The sequence below is a fragment of the Indicator indicator genome, chromosome 19, assembly GCF_027791375.1.
Source record: "Indicator indicator isolate 239-I01 chromosome 19, UM_Iind_1.1, whole genome shotgun sequence".
Lineage (NCBI taxonomy): Eukaryota > Metazoa > Chordata > Aves > Piciformes > Indicatoridae > Indicator > Indicator indicator.
The window spans coordinates 20170252-20194175 of NC_072028.1; the positions used below are offsets into that span (position 1 = coordinate 20170252).

General features: G+C 52.9%; 1 protein-coding gene across 1 annotated transcript in view; it reads left to right on the forward strand.

The window, feature by feature from the left end:
* Window positions 1-19886, forward strand: part of WDR59 (WD repeat domain 59) — a 66737-nt gene extending 46851 nt beyond the window's left edge. Inside the window, exons 19-27 of the mRNA XM_054389659.1 lie at window positions 735-791; window positions 7056-7189; window positions 9676-9757; window positions 12995-13107; window positions 14768-14915; window positions 15010-15082; window positions 16497-16623; window positions 18124-18266; window positions 19651-19886. Coding sequence (XP_054245634.1) covers window positions 735-791; window positions 7056-7189; window positions 9676-9757; window positions 12995-13107; window positions 14768-14915; window positions 15010-15082; window positions 16497-16623; window positions 18124-18266; window positions 19651-19886 — 1113 coding nt within the window. The remainder of the gene's footprint in view (window positions 1-734; window positions 792-7055; window positions 7190-9675; window positions 9758-12994; window positions 13108-14767; window positions 14916-15009; window positions 15083-16496; window positions 16624-18123; window positions 18267-19650) is intronic.
* Window positions 19887-23924: the final 4038 nt, after the last annotated feature.

The window sequence follows — 23924 nt, forward strand, 5'->3', positions numbered from 1 at the left end:
CCACATGGCCCTGCCAAGCAACAGTGTCTTTACCATCCCTTCTGACATCCTGACATGTGGCTTTTATTGTTTAAAATGAAGGAGAACAGTTACAGCAGGTTCCAGTGAATGAAGTCCTGGAGGATGCTGGATGTTCAAGGGAGTGTTTGTTTTCACTTCCTGCAACTATCTCTGCCATGGTGCTGGACAGATGTGTTTAAAAATGATGCAACTTGCCCTTTGCTTGCCTTCCTCTTCAGCCAAGAGGAGTAAAACTGGTTAGAGTAGGAGCCTGGCATGTGGGGATGACACCAAGGTGTTGCCCTCTGCTCTCCTATCGATTCATGGCCACATGAAGCAATTCAGTACTCTGCTGCCATGCTCTGCTGTCAAGTCATTCTGTGATCAAGCTCACATGAAACAGTTCAGTGCTTCTTGCAGTAACACAACTCCATGGGGAAGACTCAATTTGGGTTTGTGGCTGCCAAAACCTTCCACAGAGACTGGTGTGGGGCACAGCCCCAGCAGCTCTTTGCTGTGCCAGGGCCGGAGGGGATCCTGCGCAGCCCAGCTGCGTGCGGATGGCAGCGGGGGATGGTGGTTTGCAACTGTTGGTCGTCTAACAGAACCACTGGGAAGGGGATCTTTGCCTCTGCTGGTTCAGGGCACTTTTCATTTGAGTTGATTTACCTTTTGTCTTTAATTTTCTTGGTGTCTTTCTTCCCTTTTCCTGGGTATAACGTTCTCACGTGCAGATGTCTCCTCGCTCTGCCCGGCGGCGTTGGTCCATACAAGCAATTAACGACTTCCCGGTACTGTGCCCTGTGCTAATGCTGTCCTTGATTCTATAACCCTGTCTTCTGCTCAAGGGCCCAAGAATAAAATGCCACCTGCCTGCCTTTGAGTAACCTGCACAGAGGTGGGGGACTCGCACTCCACACAGGGCCGAGGGCTCCAGGAGGAGTGACTGCATGCATAGGTGGGCAGGAACAGACACTAGTTTGCAGAGTGCTACTGGTGGAGAGGAGCAAAGGTACAAATGCTGGCCCACCATGTGCCTGTTTGGCCTGGCCTAGCCATCAGGAAGGGATGCCAAGGGGTAGTTTGAAGTGTAAGGAAAGATCAACCTCTTAAAACAGAGTTGGTGGACTGCAGAGGAGCTGAATGATTATGGTACCTCATCACCCAGCGGATGAGGCTGACATTGGAGCATCTCATTGATGAAAAAGGCAAAGCCTTGCTGGAGAAGGAGGATCACTGAAGAGCTGTGGAAGAAACAGACTGGTTGAGTTGCTGGCAGTGATCTGTCATCTGGCTCAGGAGCTGCCTTTCCTCAGAGCAGTGCACCAGAAAGTCTTATTTCCTGGAGCAATTAAGTAGAATTTCTCCTTAATTTGTGATCTTCTCCCAGCCCTCAAACTTGCACCACATCTGGAAGGGGTTGCATTTCCAGCCACCCTGGCAGGTACTCCCTCCTCCTGGCACCTGCCTTTCCCAGCCTGCTTTGACAGCCAGTTGCCATTAATCAGGTCCACATGTCCCTCAGAGTGTGACATCCTTCATACGAACATCTTGATGATATCAGCCTTGCTCAAGCTGTGCTGTGAATTTGGGCAATTACTCTCCCATCACTCAGCTGCCAAGCACAGGCAAAGCTTAGAAAATCCATTTCAGTTTAAAGATGATCTTTTTAGGTCTGTTTTTCCTGGTGTCTCTGTTGAGAACTGGTTTCTCCCAGCTGCTGTCCTTCATGCTATCTCTTCACGAGGCAGCAGGGAATAAACCAGGATCCCGTAACACCTCATTTAACTTGGTGTAATAGGATCAAGCCTTCCTAATTCCAGCAGCTCTAGGACTAGACTAGCAAATAAGAGGTGAAAGAAAGCAGAAGTAATTCATTTGACTCCATCAAGGCTGTTCAAAAAGAGCTAATAAAAAGATGTGAGCAGAGGAGGCAAGAAATGAAGTTCTGTCTTGGATCAGGAACAGTCTGCAGGAAAGAAAACCAAGCAAGGAATGTTCCAGCTTTTGGGGTGGTACTCAAAGAGTCACAGCTGAATTCCCTCACTGCTTGCTTGGAAGGAAGAGCAAGCAGTGATGGGATGAAGTTATAGTTGTGTTTAATTTAGACTTTAAAATGCCACCTGGATTAGGGCAAGCCATGGAGGATTGATTGTGTCTGTGGATAACCTTTGGAAGAGGCAGTAGTGTCTGAGGTGAAGACGCATGAAGAGACCTGTGGATTATTCTGCCACTTTGCTCTGCTGTGGTGAGACCTCACCTGGAGTGCTGCATCCAGGTCTGGAGCCCTCAATACAGGAAGGATATGGACCTGATGGAGAGGGTCCAGAGGAGGGCCACAAAAATCATCAAGGGGCTGGAGCACCTCTGCTACAAGGACAGGCTGAGGGAGCTGGGGGCGTTCAGCCTGGAGAAGAGCAAGGTTCTGAGGAGACCTGATAGCAGCCTGCCAGTGCCTGAAGGGAGCTGCAAGAAGGCTGCAGAGAGACTGTTTGCAAAGGCCTGCAGTGACAGGACCAGGGGCAATGGCTTCAAACTAGGGCAGAGCAGATTGAGATTGGATGTTAGGAACAAGTTCTGCACCATGAGGGTAGTGGAGCACTGGAACAGGTTGCCCAGGGAGGTGGTTGAGGCCCCATCCCTGGAGATATTCAAGGTGAGGCTGGAGAGGGCTCTGGGCAACCTGATCTGCTGAGTGCACAGGGGGTTGGCCTAAATGACCTTCAGAGGTCCCATCCAAGCCAGACCATTCTATGATGCTATGATTATTTGTGCAGATTGAGTGCCTTCCTTGTGGAAGAAGAGTTCAGCATTGCTCAAGGTGCTCAAGGAAGCAAGAGCTTGGCAAGTTTAGCAGAAGGAGGAATTCCTCCTTGTTTCTAGGTCATGCCTTAATGCCTGTGCTTCAGGGCAGGTGCCAGCTCATGGAGGCTCTAAAGAAGTATTTCTGCTGGGGGGGCACTTGATTCCAAAGCACCTCAGGTTTTACTTCTGTAGCCCCCCCTTTGTGGAAGGTGCTTGGTAGAGTGGGAGCTGGTGGAAGTGTAGTAAAATGTTGATCTTCGGAGGAGCAAATGCAGGCAGTGCTGCGTGAGCTGCGTGGAGGAGTTGATCTGCAGGCAGCTCAGAGCAGAGGAGCATCGTTTTCCACAGGGAGGCAGCAGGTTTGGAAGTTGATATAGAGGGGAAAAAAATCAACACTAGGAGCAGCTTGAACCTGGCCTTGAGCAGTACTTTTGGAAATGCCTCCTTGCAGCTTCACTTCCATGTCAAGCCTGTTCCCTTTCTGCCTGCAGCCTTCCCCTTTGCCCTACTACCACCAGTTGCTACATGAAGGGCTTGCACAGGCTGAAGTGATGTCAGGCTGCTCCTGGCACCTCTGCCTGCCTCAGCAGGATCCAAGGGCACACACACCCAGCTGGTGGGCATCCTTTCCAAGCAGACACCCAGCATTTTGTAACAGCTTCTGCTGAGTATGCAGCGATGATGGTGGTTGCTACGAAGCAGTTGGTGGCTTATTCTTGGGCTATCTGTTTCTACATGTAACCCATTTTACTGCCATCCTTGTCACCTCAGATTGCAGCAAATTGCAGCCTTGGGTTATGGTAGTGCAGGTGCAGGCTGGCTTTTTTTAGTCATTATTTAGTGCTGTTCCCCCTGCTGTCACCTCCAGCCCCATGATTGTCATCAACACTCTGGTTTCTTTCTGGTGCTCTGAGGAACTGATGAGTCTGAATTTGCCATCACTGTCGCTGTTTTCTTTCTGTCCTTCCTCTCCTTAAACTCCCAGGAGCAGCTGGGTAGGTGGAGTTCTCCTTGCTGAGGGCTGTAGGCTGCAGAAAGAGCTAGAAATGCTGGGGGGGGAGAAGACCTTTGCCTTTGACCTTCAGCTCTCAGTAGTTAGCTTGGTGCACGCATGTTGGTTTCTGCTTCAGCCCCAGCCCTCCTGTTCCCTGCTTCCCCTCATGCCCTGTTCTCCAGCCCCTAGAAAGAGATGTCATTTCTGTTCTACCCCAATGACATCTTTTGATAACACCATAGTGGAAGCTTCTCCTGGGAGAAGAGGTGAAGGAGAAGAGAGAGAGGAACCTTGTGGTGGACCTTGGCCAGCCAGACCCCAGCTAGAGCTCTCCTCACCTCTGCTAATCCCTCTGCTCAAACTCTGCCTGATGGAGAGCTACTCATGTAATTAATGCCAGCAATTACTGGGTTCAGAAGAGTGCTTCTGCTGTCAGTGGTGATGACCTTTACCATGATGGTTCCCATACCCTCAGAGATGGTTAGGGGGACAGGTTGGAGGATGATCAGAGGAGTTTTTCCTAACACTTTGTTGCTGTAGCTGAAGCAAACCTGAACTGCATACACCAGACAGGTTTTAATGGTGACTCTGCAGGTGGCTCTAGGATTTTCTTCTGTCACAGCTCAAGGGGCAGTGGCATGGGAATGTAGTGCTGGCAGGACATAAGGCCATCACCTCTGCTCTGGGAACTCCAAAGAATTAGGGCTTCCCTTTTTTTCTGTGCTAAGGGGAAGAGAACAGGATCCTTTTGTTGGGAATCCCAAGTTTTCAGGAGGTTCTGATCCATGCAGCATCTTCATTTGTCTGGTGCTATGCTAACAGCAAGCAGTGGAAAAACCATTCATGGGATTTTCCCCCCCCCCCCATTCTCACCCTCATTTGTTCTCATTCTCCTCCAAAAGTCCAAAAGTGACTGGATGGCCTGTGGAAAGTGATGTGTTGTCCATGTTTCTGGTCTTTGAGATGCTTGTTGGGAAGCTTCTTCAGTCCGCTCTTGCAGAGGGCAAGAGCAGGTTGAACCTGTTCCCCATGCCAGGGCAGAGAACCTGCCTCAGTCAGAGGGCAATCTCTGTTGCCTCTGAGTCCTGGGGGCAGCTGGCTTACAGATGGGCAGGAGGTGACAAGTTGCTCTCCAAATCACCTGCCAAGCTCTAGGATCCCTTGGTGACAGACCCGCAGAGCATGGCTCTGTGTCTCCAAGCCTGAGTTCAGCTACCTGCTCAGACACAGCTTTTGTCCTGAGAAGCCTGCTAGTCCTGCCAGGACAGTGCCTGAGCTCATGCCTTCATGGCATGTCGTTGTGCTGGGGCTCACAGGCTTTGTTCAAGGATTATTTTAACAGCAACAGCAGCGCCTCACTGCACCTACGAGACAGCATTTGGTTGCCCTGACAGGGAATGAGGTGCAGGTGCCACTGTTGTTTGGGAACCTTGTCTTGCAGCCTACATCCTTCAGCATGGGAAGGGGAACTACACCTAAAAGGTGCTACCAAAAGAGGTTTAGCCTGCCCTATGGCAAGAGATCCAGAGCTGATCTTAGATAGTCCTGAATATTGGGCATCCCACACACTCTGCTCCTCTTCACTCTGAGCAGCAGAGCAAGACCATGGTGGAAGAACTCCTGGTCCTCTGCCACGTGGGCATCCCTGGAAAAATCCCCTTTCAACTCCTCCAAGGCCTGAGCCTTGCTCACCAGAGCAATTTCAGGAGCACCAGACTTTGATACAGAGTTAGATAATGGTTGGACTTGATGATCTTAAAAGTCTTGTCCAACCAAACCCAATCTATGATTCTCTGCTTCCTTTTGCTTCCTGTGGTATGCTCAGCATGGCAGGAGCTCCTCAGCACACAGGCCCAAGCTTGGGCCAGGCAGGCAGTGAAGGAGGAATTAAATTCTTAAAGTTATTAGTCAGGGCTTTTTTTTTTTTCTTTTTTAAGGCCATTTTGTGCCTGTGGTAAGCCTGCCCAGGTTCTCATAGGATTGCATGGTCATGGTCAAAGGCAATTTGGCCCCCAGCCATGCCAGAGCTGGCTAGACACCCACAGTAGAGGTGACCCTGCTTCTGCAGGTCCACATCCTGCTCTTCCTGTAGCCCAGCCTGCTCTGTAGGAGCCCCATTGTGTGGTCTGTGCAAGCTCTGGTGCCCTGAGGAACTGTCAGCAGAGGTCTGCTTTGCTAGCCCCTCAGGCAAGGGTGTAGGGAGCCCCACCACAAGTGCCTCAGGAGCCTGTCCATAGCTCTGCAGGTCCAGCAGACGCTGGTGTAGGAGCATGGGCTGCGAGTGTCAGTGAGGGAGCACACCACAGGGGAGCAGCATTGCCAAGCCTCCTGCCGAGCAGCCGGAGAGAGCTCCCTCCCTCCGCAGAGCTCCAGCGCCTTCTGCCTCTCCTGCGGTGCTGCTGCACATCCTCTCATCCTCCTCCTCACCCTCCCAGAGCGAGGAGCTGGAAGAGGCCAAGATGCCACCAAATACTCGACACTGTTTCAAACATCCAGGAGAGCTTTATGCACTCTGGCACTGAGATGGTTTTTGTGTGTGTTACTGGGAGTATTTGGGAATCATCTTGGCTTCTTGGGTTTGTTCCCTTGTGTTGATTCCTCTCCTTCTCCTCCCCACCTGGTGTCCTGAGCCAGCTGTGAGCATGGTAGCTAAGGATCCTTGCTAGGAAGACTTGGGCCCTGCTTTATCATCTGCCAGTTGCTTGTTCGAAGCTTTTAATAAAGCAGGAGGTGGGAGCCCTGGCCTGGCACTGAACAGGGGTGTGCTCAGACACTGAGGGGGCCCAAAAGAGACAGGCTGGAGCTGTCAGCTTGCCCTGAAGCTGAGAGCAAGCAGAAGCTGCCTCCCACACGTCTCTGTGCTGATGTTGGCTGAAGGCAGCAGTGGTCTGTCGGGCAGAAGGTCCCCAGCCCAAACCTGCAATGAGAGTTGACCATCCTCCTGCCAAACCTGCCTAGGCTGATTTGTTCTCTTATTGGCTTTCACAGGGGAACTCACAAAATACTTTTTGAGTGAGTTTGACCTTGAGCTGGCTGCCTTGACCTGCTTTTCACTTCCTACAGATGGGGATGCTTGTTCCTCCTGGGCATGGTGTGGATGTTTTCCAGGGTAACACACAGAGCCTTCTGAAAGGCAGGTTTGGGTGCTGCTTGCATTATTCCTGCCCCTAGTGCTTTGTGCCCCAGCCCAGGAAACCTTACTCTCCTCTTCCTCTTCCTCCTCCTCCTGGGTAACACTCTGCTGTTTGTTCTGCAGAAATCAAGGAGGTGGAAAAGCAAACGAGAAGGGACAGACACCAACAACCGCCCCATCAAAGCTGCCGGGAAGGTCATCATCCAAGATATTTCCTGCTTGCTGCCTGTCCACAAGCTGCTGGGAGAGCTCTACATGTGAGTGTGGGCTGGCAGCCTTGCCTGAGTGAGGCAGGTGTCTTGGGCATTGCTGTGCTTCAATCCTGGAACCCGGGAATGTTTCCTTACCTTCCTCCTCTGCTCTCAGCTTGCCACTTTTGAGCGGTATCCTGCTCTGCCTGAGGGAAGGGAACTGTCTCCTATAGTGAGACTGCACCTGGAATACTGCATCCAGTTTTGGGCTCCCCAGTTCAGGAGGAACAGGGACCTACTTGAGAGAGTCCAAGGGAGGGCTACAAGGATGATGAAGGGACTGCAGCGCTGCCTGATGAGAGACCTGGGGGTGATTAGTCTGGAGAGGAGAAAGCTAAGAGGGGATCTGATCAGTGTCTGTAAATATGAGGGCTGGGGGTTAGGAAGGAAGGGAAAGGGACAGGAACAGCCTCTGCTCACTTGTGCCCTGGGATAGGACCAGGGACAATGGATGGAAACTCCAGCACAGGAAGTTCCACCTCAACATGAGGAAGAACTTCTTGACTGTGAAGGTCACAGAGCACTGGAACAGGCTGCCCAGAGAGGCTGTGGAGTCTCCTTCTTTGAAAACTTCCAAGCCCTGTCTGGATGTGTTCCTGTGTGACCTGTGCTGGATTCTCTGGTCCTGCTCTGGCAGTGGGTTGGACTCAGAGATCTCCAGAGGTCCCTTCCAACCCCTAACATCCTGTGAGCCTGTGACGTGAAAAGTGTGGTGAGAGAAATTTGTGGTGAGTATTGCACAGGGAGCGTGAAGCAGTGCTCCAGCACCATCTCTGCAGGGTCAGGGTTTTGTCAGCTAAAGACAGAAATGATCAGCACCGATTCCTTCCCAAACCTCATGTTAAATTCCACACTTGACACACAGGGGCTCAGAAATCCCAGTAAACGCACGTTCTCAACACTGCAGAACTGTTGACAGCTCTGTGCTTTATGCTTGCAGAAGTGTTTGCAGTGCCCTCCTTCACTTGGAGTCTTGGTTGTATGTGACAGTGTCTGTAGAGCAAGTTCTGCTGTAATGGGGAGGATGTGAAGAAGTTTTCTTTGGTTGGGGGGGGGGTTTCTGCTATTCCAACAAGGAGCTTCCTTTTTCCAACCTAATACAGGTGGTAACAAAACCTCTGCTCCTGAAATTTTGCTTCCTCTTCTCCGGAGAGATTCCAAACCTGCCTGGATATTGCGTCCTGGGCAAGCTGCTGTGGGTCTAAATGTCCCTAGAGGTCCCTTCCAACCTCCATCCCAGGATTGTGTGTGACTCTGTGGTCCCTCACAGAGTTTCTAGTCTGTGGACATTCAGTGAAGAAGCAAATTTCTCTTCTTAAAGGAGAGAGTGGGGAAAAAAAAAAAGAGAGAAGAAATCTTCCTTCTCTCTTTTCTGTGTTATTAAAAGGAATGTTGTGCAAAAAGAGCTGCAGGACCTTTCTTCTCTGGATAGCTGCTGTGCAAACAGCCTGGCCCTTCTCCATCTGCAGGAGTCCCTATTACAAGAAGGATATGCAGGTGCTGGAAGGTGTCTAGAGAAGGGCCATGAGGATGGAGGCAAAGGGCTGGAGCTGCTCTGCTATGGAGACAGACTGAGAGAGTTGGGGTTGTGCAGTCTGGAAAGGAGAAGACTCTGAGGAGACCTTCTTGTGGCCTTCCAGGATCTGAAGGGGTCTCCAAGAAAGCTGGGGAGGGACTTTTGAGGATGTCAGGGAGTGATAGGACTGGGGGGGATGGAGCAAAACTGGAAATGGGGAGATTCAGACTGGATGTTAGGGAGAAATTCTTGCCCATGAGGGTGGTGAGAGCCTGGCAGAGGTTGCCCAGGGAGGTGGTGGAAGCCTCATGCCTGGAGGTTTTTGCAGCCAGGCTGGATGTGGCTGTGAGCAACCTGCTGTGGTGTGAGGTGTCCCTGCCCATGGCAGGGGGGTTGGAACTGGATGAGCCTTGAGGTCCCTTCCAGCCCTGACAATTCTGTGATTCTATGAAAAGAGTGAAGTGCCTCAGGAAGCTTTCTGGCAATAAACGGGAAAGGCTGTGTGGGGTTCTTCATCTCACCTTCCCAGTCTCTTGGAGACTCTGTGTGTGTTATCCTGCTGGAAAACAGGCTGAAGGCCTCCCACTGCTCCATGGTGTACCTCCAGGTCAGTCAGAGCAGGCCAGCAGGCGAGTTGGAGCAGGACCACGTTGGCATGGCACACACACCTTCTAGGGACAGGCCCTGCTGATATCCTGCCACAAGTTTAGTCTGATATCTCCTTGGAAATGGTGCTTCTTAGGATTAATCCCAGCTAGTTTGGACCTGGACTCGATGAGAAGATGAGCAGTGGGAGAAGGATGGCAGTGATCCCTGAAGAGCAAAGGAAGGGATGGGATCCTGACTCGGCTGGCAGGCTTGTGTTGACCAGGAAGGTCTGAGCTGCTCACTGCTGCCAGTGCCACTCTCCCCCCATCCCTCCTCACCCTCCTAGGTGACATGGCAACCAGAGCTGAGCCTTCTCCTTTCTTTTCAGCCTGAATGTGAACAATATCCAGGAGACCTGCCAGAAGAATGCTGCCTCAGCCTTGGCTGTGGGCCGGAGGGATCTGGTACAGGTATGTGGGGTCAGACCTCTTCCTCAGCATGCTCTGCACCCCTCACACAACTTGTGCTGTCCTCTTGAGAGCAAACAGCCACCTGGCTTCAGCAGTTGTTTTGAGGAGGCTCTGGTTGGTGAGCTTGAGGAGAAGGCCTTGGGGGTGTCAGTTGGTGACAAACTCCCCAGGAGGCAGCAGTGGTCTCTGGCAGCCCAGCAGGCAGCTGTGTGCTGGGCTGCATCCAGATCAGGGAGAGCAGCAGCACAGGGAGGGGATTCTGCCCCTCTGCTCTGCTCTGCTGAGACCCCCACCTGCAGCACTGCCTCCAGCTCTGGGGCCCCAATGCAAGAAGGGAGTCCAGAGGAGGCCATTAAGATGATCAGAGGGCTGGACAACCTCCCCTATAGGGACAGGCTGGGAGAGTTCAGCCTGGAGAAGGCTCCAATGAGACCTTAGAGCAGCCTTCCAGTACCTGAAGGGGCTCCAGAAGAGCTGGGGTAGGGACTTTTTACAAAGGGTTGGAGTGACAACACAAGGAGTCCTGGCTTCAGACTTGGAAGAAGCTGGATTTGGATTGGACATTAGGGAGAAATTCTTTCCCATGAGGGCGGTGAGGCACTGGAACAGGTTGCCCAGAGAAGTTGTGGAGGCTCCAAGCCTGGAAGTGTTCAAGTCCAGGTTGGGTGAGGCCTTGAGCAACCTGCTCCTAGTGGGAGGTGTCCCTGCCCATGGCAGAGAGGGTCGAACTGGATGACCCTTGAGGTCCTTTCCAACCCAAACCATTCTATGATTGTTCCTCTACAGTTATTGTATGAACTGAGGCCTGTGGAACAGCCACAGAGGTGATCTCTACCTCACTGACTTTTGGCATGGAGAGACTCCTTCCCAGGGCCACAAGCAGGCAGTGTTATGCCCTTTGCCAGGTGGAGTGAAGCACATTTTCCAGGGAATTTCTGCAGGCAAACAAGGAGTGCAACCTGCTTCTGAGTCAGCAGGTGGAGTAACTGTGTGCAGAGCTGCCTAGCTGCTGTCAGCAGTGTGCTGGAGGATTTTTCTTCCTTATGTAAATCCTTCCCCTTGTTGGGTGTTCATCTCTGCTGGCTCTGGGTGCTGAGTGCTGCAGCCAGCTTCTCCCCAGGACTGTCTGAGCCCCCTCAGAATGGGGCTGGCCACTGACCTTCAGCTGGTAATAGGAGAGGAATGGCTCTTGTGGCTCTTCCTCTTCCATGAGCTTAGTCCATTGCAGCAGGCAGAACCTTTGGCAGGACTCAGGAGTGCCTGGAAGAGAATGGAGCTGGCACTGCCAGAGGAGCTGTGAACTTCTGCTGAGCATTTGGCTCTTCCTGGGCAGGGACAGGGGCAGGGACATGTGTAGGCTTACTGAGCTAAGCAGAGGCAAACTCAAGCTGTTCTGCTTCTGGCTGAGTTCTGCTAGACCAGGAGAGAGAAAGTAGGTCTGGTTCCCCTTTGGCTGTGCTTCACCCTGCTGCCTGGTTCACCAAGTTGGACCAGAGCTTGGGTGGAATGACTTCAGCAGGGTTCCTCCAACAGACCTCTGTTTCTTGCTGGGTTTTCCCTGTCCATGGAATTCCATCCTGGATTGCAGTTTGCTTCGTTCCTAGGTGGGGCTTGAGCTGCAGGTTAGATGTCAGATGTGGTGCAGAGCAGTGGAGAAAGTGAGGTCTCTCCCACTTCCCTTCTCTTGCAGTTTCTCTCCTGCTTCTTGCTGCCTGGTTTCACTGTGCACAGCTGTGGGACTCCTGCTCCTTTGCTTGGAGCATGTTTTTTTCTTTACTTTTCTGTGTTGTCAGCTCTGATCTCTGCTGTCTTTCCAGCATCTTGCTCCTCTTCCTTTCCTCCTCCTTTTATTTTTTTTTTGTTAGTTTGTGTCAAGCCAAACTCAGAGCTCTGCTTTTCCCTGAAATATTCTAATTGCCCCCATTTCTTTCTGCACAGCAGAAAACCCAATCCAAGATCAGTGGTAGAGAGACTGAAAAAGTAGAACCATTTTAGAGTGGAGGATGACAAGTAAAGGAGAAATTTCATGTGAAAGAGTTAAAACTGTTGGAGTAGAAGTGGCAAACTGTACCAGGCTGTGCAAAGAAGGCAACAAGAGTAAGCCTGGTGGGGAGGAACACCACCAGGCACCAGTACAGATTAGGGGTTGACCTGCTGGCAAATAGCTCCATGGAGAAGGACCCTGGAGGCCTGGTGAACAGTAAGTTGTCCATGAGCCAGCAATGTGACCTTGTGGCCAAGAAGGCCAATGGGATCCTGGGGAGTATTAAGAAGAGTGTGACCAGCAGGTCAAGGGAGGTTCTCCTCCACCTCTGCTCTGCCCTGGTGGGACAACATCTGGAGGATTGTGTTCAGTTTTTGGCTCCCCAGGTTAAGAAGGACAGGTATATAGTAGAGAGTGTCCAACAAAGGCTACAAGGATGAGGAAGGGACTGGAACATCTGTCTGAGGAGGAAAGGCTGAGAGCCCTGGGGCTGTTTAGCCTGGAGAAGAGAAGGCTGAGGGGGGACCTGATCAATGTCTGTAAATATCTGAGGAGTGGGTGTCAAGAAGAAGGGTCCAGGCTCTTTCCAGTGGTGTCCTGTGATAGGACAAGGGGCAGTGGATGCAAACTGGAGCCCAGGAAGTTCTACTTCAACATGAGAAAATTCTTTTGTGTGAGGGTGCTGGAGCCCTGGAGCAGGCTGCCCAGAGAGGTTGTGGAGTCTCCTTCTCTGGAGGCTTTCAAGACCCATCTGGATGGTTCCTGTATGACCTGCCCTAGGTGATCCTGCTTTGGCAGGGGGCTTGGACTGGATGATCTGTGGAGGTCCCTTCCAATCCCTACCATTCTGTGATCCTATGACAGAGGTGTTCAGTAACACCCACAGCGAATCCAAAGATCCTTCTCAGGCAAATAATAACAACTCACCAGTAAACTTTCTGCCACCAGACACCTCCAAACCCAAGACCTGTATCAAATCCAAACCTTTTGAAGGTTTGTGACCAGAAAATGCACTCTTTTAAACTGCCCTGATAGGTCTCTTAGACTCTGGACTGTTCTTCAAACCCCAAACTCACAGCAAGGGGGGGAGAGGGAAAGCTTCAGGTTCGTGTTACTGTTTATATTATTTGGGACACAGAGGCTGAAACTGCTGCATGATTATCTGTCTGTGAGTGCAGTTGTGCACACCTATGCCCTGGGAGTCTGGTTATTCCTAATTGCAGCTTACATGCCTTTTCCTTCCTGTCTGCCAGGTTTGGTCACTGGCCATGGTAGCCACTGATCTCTGTCTCGGACCGAAGTCTGACCCAGATTTGGAGATACCTTGGGCACAACATCCATTTGGACGTCAATTACTGGAGTCCTTGTAGGTGCTGGAATGCTGGGGAGGGCTTGAGGGATGCTTGCTGAAGCAGACCCCACCATAACTAAGCTGTGGAGGTGGATTTGAAGTCGTTTCACAGCAGCTTTCCACACACCCCCCCCCAACTCAAGCCTAAGATGCCTCAAGCCAGGAAGCTGCAAGTGTGTTTATGGCATGCAGGAGGCAGCATTTGGCCTCCCATCCAGCATCCAGATATTTCTTGGCTGAAGTTGAGCAACAGGCCAGGGTGCCATAGGAGCTCTGCTTTCCAGCACACCCACAATGCCTGACTTGAGGAATTTGGTTTCCTGCTCCCCACCTCCTAAATGAGCATCTTGGTTGCAGCTGATTCGTTCACCTTCCCCTTCCCTGTTGCCATATGGCATTCCTGGGCAATCATTCCACTGCTCTGAGAGCCAAGTGCTGGCTAAAAACATCCTCCTGCCAGTGAACCTGTTCAGGAAAGGACACAATCAGTGATTGATAGACCCTGTTTGGATTTCTGTGGTGTGTTTTGCAGGCTCTTGCTTTTGAGGTAGCACTTGCCTGCCCTGTGGCAGCAGTAAGATGTGGGAGGACAGGAAGTTCTTCATTGCTCTTGAGTCTTCAGAGCAATCTAGGAACCTCACAACCATCCAGAAAACCTGTGTGGGCTTTTGCCTCATCATCTAAATGCAGGAGGCTTCCACATAGAAGGTTTTGGCCAAAAAAAAAAGGTGGCTGGGGATGACTAATGGCTCCAGTTTTACATCCAGTGCAAATAAATCACTCCTGTGCACCTTCTTCTGGGGCTAATCAGACCCTGAGCACTGCTGGCTTCCCAGAGCTCCCATGCATCTTTCTCACAGCTGTTTGCAGGAGAAAGACTTGGCTCCTCAAAGGTGTGACAGAAAATGCAACCCAATCCTGCAAGACATAAACCTGCTGTGAGCAATGCCAGAACTCAAACCAGTGCATGCAGCAGGCTCCAAGTTGGTGTCTTAGTTCAGAGCCAGACAGATGCTCTCTCTTACCTCTTCCCAAAGGGGTAAAAGAAAAAGGCTGACACAGAGGATTGGATAGGGTGGGAAAGTTTCAATGGAAATGCTGTTGCTGACTACATAAACCAGTACCAAGCACATCAAATACACAGAAATCCATAGGCTGGGCTCAACACAGAACCCCATTAAGCCAAAGCTTCACACAAACCTCCCTTTAAACCAGGCCAACAAACCCAGGCCTTCATGCCCCCCCTCTGCCAAGCCTCTCTGCCCCCCATACCAAACCACTGTGGTGCAGCAAAACTTCAGCTTGGCAGCTCCAGGCCCCAGTTAGGCTGCTCCAGGCCTAATTGTGTCAGCATTGCCAAGGCCAACACCAGGCCTCCCCTGCAAGAGCTAACAGCCTCCACACCCTCCCAGGAGGAGACAGGGAGGGGAAAAAGGGAAGACAAGTGACTCTGCAGTCAGTTTTATAGGGATGCAGGACATATGGGAATGAAATACACCTTCTGGTCCACCTCCTGGACACTGTGGACCACCTAGAGGTCTATAGCTTCATGGTTCTTCAAGGTTCTTCAAGGCACCTAGCCTCAAAACCATCACAGTTCATTCCCTGGAGGCTGGATTGTTGTGCCGCTGAGCCCTGCCCAGTCCTCACCCTCTCTGTGCTTTTTGTTTCCCAGGCTGGCTCATTACTCTCAGCTCCATGATGTGCAGACCCTGGCCATGCTCTGCAGTGTGTTTGAAGCCCAGTCCAGGCTCCAGGGATGCCCAAACTCCTCCGTGCCCTTTCCTCAGCGCACCTCCAACCTGGCCTCCCACAGCCGATACGTACGGCCGCTGTTTCCTGCCCCTTTGTCTCTTGGATGCCTTGGAGCATCTCTGCTGTAGGTGACCTGCTTTCCTCTCCTTTCCCTCTCAACAGCCCAGCTTTACCTCCTCTGGCTCCTGTTCCAGCATGTCAGATCCTGGACTTGGCACTGGAGGCTGGAGCATAGGTATGGAGACGTGGCTGATACTAAAGAGGGGGACCCAGGTTCCCTCTTGGGTTTTAGATGGTTCCTGTGGGGTGGGAGAAGAAGGGAGCAAGCACTCGAGGTGACTACCTTGGCACTGAGTGGTGCCCCAGCCCCAGTGCTTTGCACAGTTTGAGGCTGTTGGCCATGCCAACTGCTCCTGGTAATTTCCTTGTCCTCCCTGTGCCTGGACCTGGTGCCCAGGATTAGCTGGGAATCCCTTCCCAGGACTTAAGGTCAGGCCAGGGCAGACTGGTCTGCAGTTTCCTGGCTCCTCTTTCATGCCCTTTTTGACTTCCCTCCAGTCCTCAGGCACCTCTCCCAGTCACCATGATCATTCAATGCTTATCAAGGCTGGCCTCAGTGTCATCAGCCAGCTGAATCCACAGGGATCTGAGGGGAAAAGCAATGCTGTGCTGCTTGCTTCTGTCACTGGAAAGATAACAGCAGGCAGGCAGGCTAGGTTCTTGGTGCCTTGAATACCTGTGGGCCTCAGGAGGCTTTCTGCTGAGCTGTGAAGGTGTCAAAGACAAGGGCCCAAGCTGAAGCTGTTGGCCAGTTCCTAACTGGTAGAGTTAGATAATTGTTGGACTCATCATCTTGAAGGTCTTTTTCAACCAAAATGATTCTGTTCTAGGATATACATGGCCTGGGGTAGCAGCAGCCCCATTGGCTCCAAAGCTGGCACTTTCCAGGGCAATAAGAAGGCATCTGTGACGTGGGGAAGAGTGAAGAGAGGGGGGTTAAGGGAGCTGGTGTTGCCTTGTAGTGGTCATTAGCAGTCTTCTCCCTGCCCCTGAGGAAGTGCCCTGCAAGCAGAGGCCCCTGCTAGGTAACAGCAGCCCTGGTGGTGGGAGTCCTCCCTGTCTAGGAAAGAGGAACCCAGGCCTGATGCAGATAATGTTCCCGAGCCAGCTCCATGGAATTGATTCCCTGGATGCTTTCTGTCTGAAGTGGAAGGCAAAAGGGATTCCTCCATGTTAGATTTCTCTGTCTGATGGTCACAGAATGCCAGCATGGAGGGGTTAGAAGGATGCTCTGGGGATCATCTAGTCCAACATCCCCGCTGAAGCAGGGGGGCACCCACAGCAGCTTGCCCAGGATGCAAATATTCATCTGGGGGTTGGAATCTCTCTCTTCAGAGAAGGAGACTCCACAACCCCTCTGGGCAGCCTGCTCCAGGCCCCTCATGATCCCCATTCCCATCTTGACAAGCAGAGGTTGGCCCTTGGTTTGCTGGGGGAGGGTGGTGTCTGCAGGAAGGTCTGAGGCAGTGCCTTAGGGAGAAACCCTGGCAGTGCGTACCTGTGGCCTTCATCTCTCCCTCCTCATCCTGCTTTTGAGAAGGTCATGCTCATGGGTGCTGGTATGCTCACAACCCCTTTGGTGCTTGCAGCAAACAAAGACCCAGAGCAGGCCTCCACGCCCTGGTGTGAGTCCTCCCCAGATGAGTTCCGCTACGGCAACCTGATGTACCCTGACCACCGGGAGCGGGAGAAGGACCAGCACGAGAAGAACAAGAGGTAGGTTGGAGCATGCCTAAGGGGGGCTCAGGGCTGTGGGACTCTGTGCCCAGCTCAGCTGGAACTCTGCAGCCAGGTCTCCGTTGGTGCTGTGAAGCACCACACCTGCTCCTGGACCTTTCCGTTCAGGTGGTTCGAGCTTCACGCTGCAGAGGAGCCCTGCATGCGCTGCATGTGGTGTCACAGAACATTAGAGGTTGGAAGGGACCTCCAGAGATCATCAGCTCCAACCCCCCTGCCAGAGCAGGGGCACCCAGGGTAGTCTGCACAGGAATGCATCCAACTGGGTTTGGAAAGTCTCCAGAGAAGAAGACTCCACAACCCCCCTGGGCAGCCTGTTCCAGGGCTCTGTCACCCTCACTGTAAAGAAATTTCTTCTCATGTTGAGCTGAAACCTTCTGTGCTCAAGTTTGCATCCATTGGTCCTTGTCCTGTTATTGCTGTGCACCACTGAAAAGAGCCTGGCCCCCTCCACTTGACACCCACCCCTCAGATATTGACACACATTGATCAGATCCCCTCTCAGCCTTCTCTTCTCCAGACTAAACAGCCCCAGGGCTCTCAGTCTCTCTTCACAGGGGAGATGTTCAAGTCCCCTAAGCATCCTCATAGGCTCTGTTGACTCCATCTAGCAGTTCCCTGTCTCTTGAACTGGACAGCCCAAATCTGGACACAATATTCCAGGTGTGGTCTCACCAGGGCAGAGCAGAGGGGGAGAAAAACCTCCCTATCCCAAGTGGCTACACTTTTCTTGCTGCACCCCAGGATCCCATTGGCTCTCTTGGCCACAGGGGCACATTGCTGTCCCATGGGGAACTTGCTGTCCGCCAGCACTTCAAGGTCTTTGTGGAGCTGCTTTCCAGCAGGGCAGCCCCTAGCCTGTCCTGGTGCCTGCTGTTATTTCTCCCCAGAATACCCTGCACTTGTCCTTACTGGGCTTCATGTAGTTTGCCTGCAGTCAGCTCACAGCCTGTTGGATGGCTCTCACTGGATGGCTGCACAGCCTGGGGGGTGTCAGCCACCCCTCAGGTTTTGTATCATCAGTGGTACATCTCTAGGTGGCCACGGTTGGGCCCCAGAGTGCAGTCCACCCACTGAAGCTACCCATTGAGTGCAGAGCCAGCTGGTGTCCAGCAATGCTCCAGCAGCACGTGAGCAGTAATCCACTGCTCTTTCAGCAACATGAGCTGGTGGTGTAGCCACTGGGAAGAGGATTGCAACCAGAGTCCTTGAGAATCACTCAGGTGGATGACTATTCAGAGCAGGTTTAGGTTGGGCATCATGAGGAAGTTCTTCACAATGAAGGTGGTGAAATACTGGAACAGGTTGCCCAGGGATGTGGTTGAGGCCCCTGGAGCCGTTCAAGATCAGACTTGATGTGGCCCTGGGCAGCCTGCTGTAGTTGGAGGCGTCCCTGCTGAGTGCAGGGGGGTTGGACAGGATGACCTTGGAGTGTCTATTCCAACCCAATGCAATCTGTGACCCCTGTTTGTTCTCTAGGCTCCTGGATCCTGCCAACACTCAGCAGTTTGATGACTTTAAGAAGTGCTATGGGGAGATCCTCTATCGCTGGGGCCTGCGGGAGAAACGAGCTGAGGTGCTCAAGTTTGTCTCTTGTCCTCCTGATCCCCACAAAGGGATTGGTGAGTATCTGCCTCTGGTCTCCTGCAGCTGCCCAAGCCCATTCCTGGCTCTCCCTCTGGAGCTTAGCAACACCTGGTCACCAGGGTCACAGGCTCACAGGTCACATAGGCTCACAGGATGCTAGGGGTTGGAAGGGACCTCTGGGGATCTTCCAGTCCAATCCCCCTGCCAGAACAGGACCATAGAATCCAGCACAGGTCACACAGGAACACATCCAGACAGGCCTTGAAAGTCTGTAGAGAAGGAGACTCTACAACCTCTCTGGGCAGCCTGTTCCAGTGCTCTGTGACCCTCACAGTCAAGAAGTTCTTCCTCATGTTGAGGTGCAACTTCCTGTGCTGTAGTTTCCATCCATTGCCCCTTGACCTATCACAGGGTGCAACTGAGTAGAGTTCCAGGTGAGGCTGTCTGTGGCTGTGAGCAACCTCCTCTAGTTGCAGATGTCCCTGCTGAGTGCAGAGGGGTTGGACTGGATGAGCTTGAGAGGTCCTTTCCAACCCAAGCCATGGTGTGATTCTGTGAAAATATTTTCAGCAACAGAGGTGCTCAGAGCTGCTGCTTAAGGACAGCTGCCACAATGTCTTCTTCCTTAGGCCCTTGAGAAGGAGACACTGGGAGGAGAGAGGCAGGTGAGAGATGCCAGGGAAGCAGCGGTTGTCTCACTTTGTCACCAGGGACTCCTCTTGGGGAGTAACTGGACTGAAAATTGGTGATTTGAGCAGCTGCCATTGCCCCTCCAGGGCTGACAGGCACAGCTGGAGTCCACTCTCCATGGTGAGCAGCTAAAGCTGCTCTTGTTTGCTCCTGGTTAACCTTCACAGTGATGAGGCAGAGGAGACCAGTGAGAAGTTGGTGGCCCAGCCTGTGCTCCAGCACAGCAATCTCCTATTTCATTCCCTAGCTCATATTGGAGCTATTTCATTGCTCCCATATGGAGACTGAATCCTAGAATCCCAGCATGGTGAGGGTTGGAAGGGACCTCTGGAGATCACCCAGTCCGAACCCCTTGCTCAAGCAGGGCACCCACAGCAGCTTACTCAGGATCACAATGCCCAGGTGGGTTTGGAATCTCTCCAGACCAGGAGACTCTACAACCTCTCTGGGCAGCCTGCTCCAGGCCTCCAGCACCCTCACACCAAAGAATTTTCTTCTTCTGCTCAGATGGAACTTCCTGTGTTCCAGTTTGTGCTCACTGCCCCTTGGCCTGTCCCTGGGCACCACCGAAACTGGCATTTCTGAGACGCTCTTCTCCCACCCTGAAGAGCCAGCCCTCTGGGGCAGTGGGTTCTGGGGACTCATCTGTTGAAGAGGGGGGGTACTATGTAGGACTTCTTTATCTGTGGCCCTGCCCCCTCTGACTGTCTGTCTGTCTCCTGGGGGCAGAGTTCGGGGTGTACTGCAGCCACTGCCGCAGCGAGGTGCGGGGCACCCAGTGTGCCATCTGCAAGGGCTTCACCTTCCAGTGTGCCATCTGCCACGTGGCAGTGCGAGGCTCCTCCAACTTCTGCCTGACCTGTGGCCACGGAGGCCACACCAGCCACATGATGGAGTGGTTTCGTACCCAGGAGGTGTGCCCCACGGGCTGTGGCTGCCACTGCCTGCTGGAGAGCACCTTCTGAAGAGCACCTTCTGGAGAGCACCTTCGGAGCACTCCCGACGGCCAAGGGACACCCACGGAGTTCACCTTCAAAGTCCCCAGCCACCTCGAGCCTACCCTGCTCCAGGGAGTCTGGAGGAGATGCCACAGAGGGGGGAGCTGAAGCAGGATGCCCTGGCAGGGTGCCCACAGGAATGTTTACAAGGTGCTTCCAGTTTTCCTATGCTTCCCAGGTCACTTTCAGAGCGGTCTGAGCTGTCCATTGCTGGCGATGGATGGCAGGGCAGAAGTGTCCCTCTCTGCTGCAGCAGGCTGTGTGGGTGTTGGCTGCTTTCCCTTGGGATGAAGAGGGCTTGGGAAGAGCTCACCTGGCAGAGCCAAACTCCCTCCAGCTCTCTTGTGTCTCAACAGGAGTCTCCTGAGAGGGGCTCAAAGTGAGCTAGAGAGTTGTCTTTGCACAGGGAAAGCAGAAATCATTCACCAGGTGAACTGGCAGCTGCACTTGAAGGGCAGATAGTTTGTGGGACTGTGCTCAGAGTTACTTCTGGAAGCAGCAGGGTCCTTGTTGGGTTTTTTTTACAGCCTTTAGATTCCCCCAGAAAGCAAAAGAAGGAAACAGCATTTTGGGGATGACTTTCTAAATAGCTTCCAACTCCCTGGCCGCTGCCTGCCCCGAGGCCATTGGGATTGGCTCTCCTTTTCCAGCAGTTTCCTTACCTTTACTCTTAACCTTGTCTCCTCTTCTGACTGGGTGATGTAATGCACTTTAACTTGCCTGTCCCTTTGACACAACCTGATGCCTGGAGATGCAGGCAGTGTCTCCATGGCTGGTGGGGGTTTGGAAAGCCTCAGCTCCTGTTCTGATGCTTGCTCCATGCAGCTCCTTTTGGTTTCCTCCCTCCAAGCTCTCTGAAGGGGATGAATGAAGAATGTGAGATTTGCTGCTGGTGTGCTGAAGTCAGGAGGCTCCTGAGCTAGGGAAGCAGCAAATTCTAAAGGAAAAGGAGTGTTGGAAGGGTGGAGGGATTCACAGAGGCAAAAGGTTTGTGCCTTTTCTCCCTGGGGAGCTTCAGTTGGAGACTGTACCAGATGGATCCTGTTGGGTGCTGCTGTCCTGGGGATGATGCCAGGTGGTTGTGTGCCCACCCTGAGGTGCAGATTGTGCCTCTCTTCAGCAGGTTTCAGCCTGAGCTTTGGTTTGGGGCAAAATGTCGTCAGGGATGAGCCTGCTGGAGGTAATCCAAGCCTGTAGCAGTGCTGATCCCATCCTCCCCCACCTGCCTGCTGAGCAGGGTCAGGAGCCATGCCTGCTCCCAGGCTCTGCTCTGACTGAGTCTGTGGGGTCCTGCCACAGAATACAGAGATGCTGGGAAATCTTAAACATTAAAATTATTTTTTTAAATGCTGTTCTGCTGGCTCTTGGTGTCACTCTGCTTGTTCTCCAACTGTGGGGAGCTCCTAGCAGCTCTCCTTCCCAGCCTGATGGTCAGCATTGCACCCCCCATCCCTCTTCCTGCATCCCAAAGCAGAAAGTCCCACACTGGATACATCAGAGAATTGTGGCAGCTGTGGGGCTCACCAGCTGGGACTCCCAGCCCTGGCTGGTTTAGGAAGAAACAGCCTCAAGTGGTACCAGGGGAGGTTTAGGTTGGACATTAGAAGAAACTTCTTCCCCAAAAGGGTTCTCAAACACTGTAAAAGGTTTTCCAGGCAGGTGGTTGAATGCCCAGCTCTGGAGGTGTTTCGAAGAGGCAGAGGTGTGGTGCTGAAGGCCATGGTTTAGCAGCAGCCTTGGGAGAGTTACAGAATGGTCATTTCCAACTGAAATACTGCCATGGTGTGATCATGTGTGGTACCACCCTGCCACACCAGCCTGGAGGCTGCCCACGAGTCGTGATGCATCCCCTAGGAAAGCAAAACTGGGAGATGTGTGAGCTCTTGGGGAACCAAACCCCACAGCCTGAATTTTGGGAAGGCCCTGGGCAAGCATCTGGGTCCCTACCTGGTGCCAGGGCTGGCCCCAGCACTGCTAGGATGCTGCAGGGTGGTATCTACCCTCCACCCTTCATAGACCCCTCTGAGATCATCCAGTCCAGCCATCAACCCAAGCCCACCATGGCCGTCAAACCATGTCCTACAGTGCTATGACCACACCTTTCCTGAACACTTCCAGGCATGGGGACTCCACCACCTCCCTGGGCAGCCTGTGCCAATCCCTCACCACTCTTGCAGCAAAGAAATTTCTCCTCATCTCCAACCTGACCCTCCCCTGGCACAGTTTCAGGCCATTTCCTCCCCATCACTTGGTACTAGGGAGAAGAGGCCAACCCCAACCTCACTGCAACCTCCTACATGACAGCCCTTCAGCTGGGAAGGGTTTTCATCTCCGTGCTTGAGTGGAGCTTAGGTCAGAAGGGAAAGGAGCCCTGTCATTTCCAGGCCCTTGGGGTGTCATTAGAGCCCATCAGAGGTATCTGTGACACCGCAGGGTGGCCAGGCTGGCACTTCAGAGGCAGGCAGAAGAGCCCTCACTCAGCAGGGCTGTTTGTGCAGCCTGCACAGGCAGGGGGGTGGAATTCCTTCCTGGATGCTGCAGGCCTGTGTCTCACACCCTGCAGCCTGCGTGGTGGTGGCTTTGGGAGTGGCCTTGCTCAATGCAGAGGTGACTGTGGCAAGGAAACGGCAATGGCTTAGCCTGCAGAGGAGTGCACTGCCTGTGCTGCCTGTGCTGCCTGCAATTGATCTAGAATCACTGAATGATAGGGAAGGGACCTCCAGAGATCATCCAGTCCAACCCCCCTGCCACAGCAGGGTCACCCAGGAACACATCCAGGTGGCTTTGGAAAGTTTCCAGAGAAGGAGACTCTACAACCTCCCTGGGCAGCCTGCTCCAGGCCTCCAGCACCCTCAGAGCAAAGTTTCTCCTCACGTTGAGGTGGAACTTCCTGGGTTCCACCTTGTACCTGTTGTTCCTTGTCTCGTCACTGGGCACCACCCAAAGGAGCCTGGCACCTTCATCCTGACCCCCACCCCTCAGCTATTGACAGACATTGATCAGTTCCCCTCTCAGCCTTCTCCTCTCCAGACTAAACACCCCCAGGGCTCTCAGCCTTTCTCCATAGCAGAGCTGTTCCAGACCCTTCATCATCCTCATAGCCTCCATTGGACTCTTTCCAGCAGGTCTCTCTTGAATTGGGAAGCCCAGAACTGGACACAGTATTCCAGGTTTGGTCTCTCCAGGGCAAAGTAGAGAGGGAGAAGAACCTCCCTAGATTCTTCTGGCAACACTTCTTGATGCACCCTAGGAGACCATTTGCCGTCTTGGCCATGAGGGCACATTGCTGTCCCATGGAGAACTTGCTGTCCACCAGCACTCCATGGAGCTGCTCTCCAGGAGGACTGCCCCTAGACTGTACTGGTGCCTGCTGTTATTGCTAAATGATGAGGAGTGGGGCATGCTGCTGCACCACTGACCCATGACAGTCCTCTTCTCCTTTTTTCTCCCCTCTCCCTCTCCCTCTCCCTCTCCCTCTCCCTCTCCCTCTCCCTCTCCCTCTCCCTCTCCCTCTCCCTCTCCCTCTCCCTCTCCCTCTCCCTCTCCCTCTCCCTCTCCCTCTCCTCTCCTCTCCTCTCCCCTCCCCTCCCCTCTCCCCTGCCCCCTCCCCTCCTCTCCTCACCAGCAGCTTCTCCCTTTGCCCACCTTGCTCTTTGGTAAAGTGCAGAAAGTTGCCAAATGTGGCCAAATCACACTCAATTTCAGGCTTCAGAGAAGGGGGCAGGAGAGGGAGAGGAGGCAGGTGCTGCTTGGGAAGCAAATCTTGGCACAGAGTGTGCCAGCAGGCACCAAACCAGCTCTGGGAATGCCACCATGGTCAGGCCTGGTGAATCAAAGAGGTTTAGTGGTAGCTGTGGGGCTCACCAGGTAGAACTTCCAACCCCGGCTGCTTTAGGACAAGAGGAAACAGCCTCAGGTTGCAGCAGGGGAGGTTTAGGTTGGCTATTTGAAGAAACTCCTTCCCTGAAAGGGTTCTCAACCACTGGACCAGGCTGCCCAGGGAGG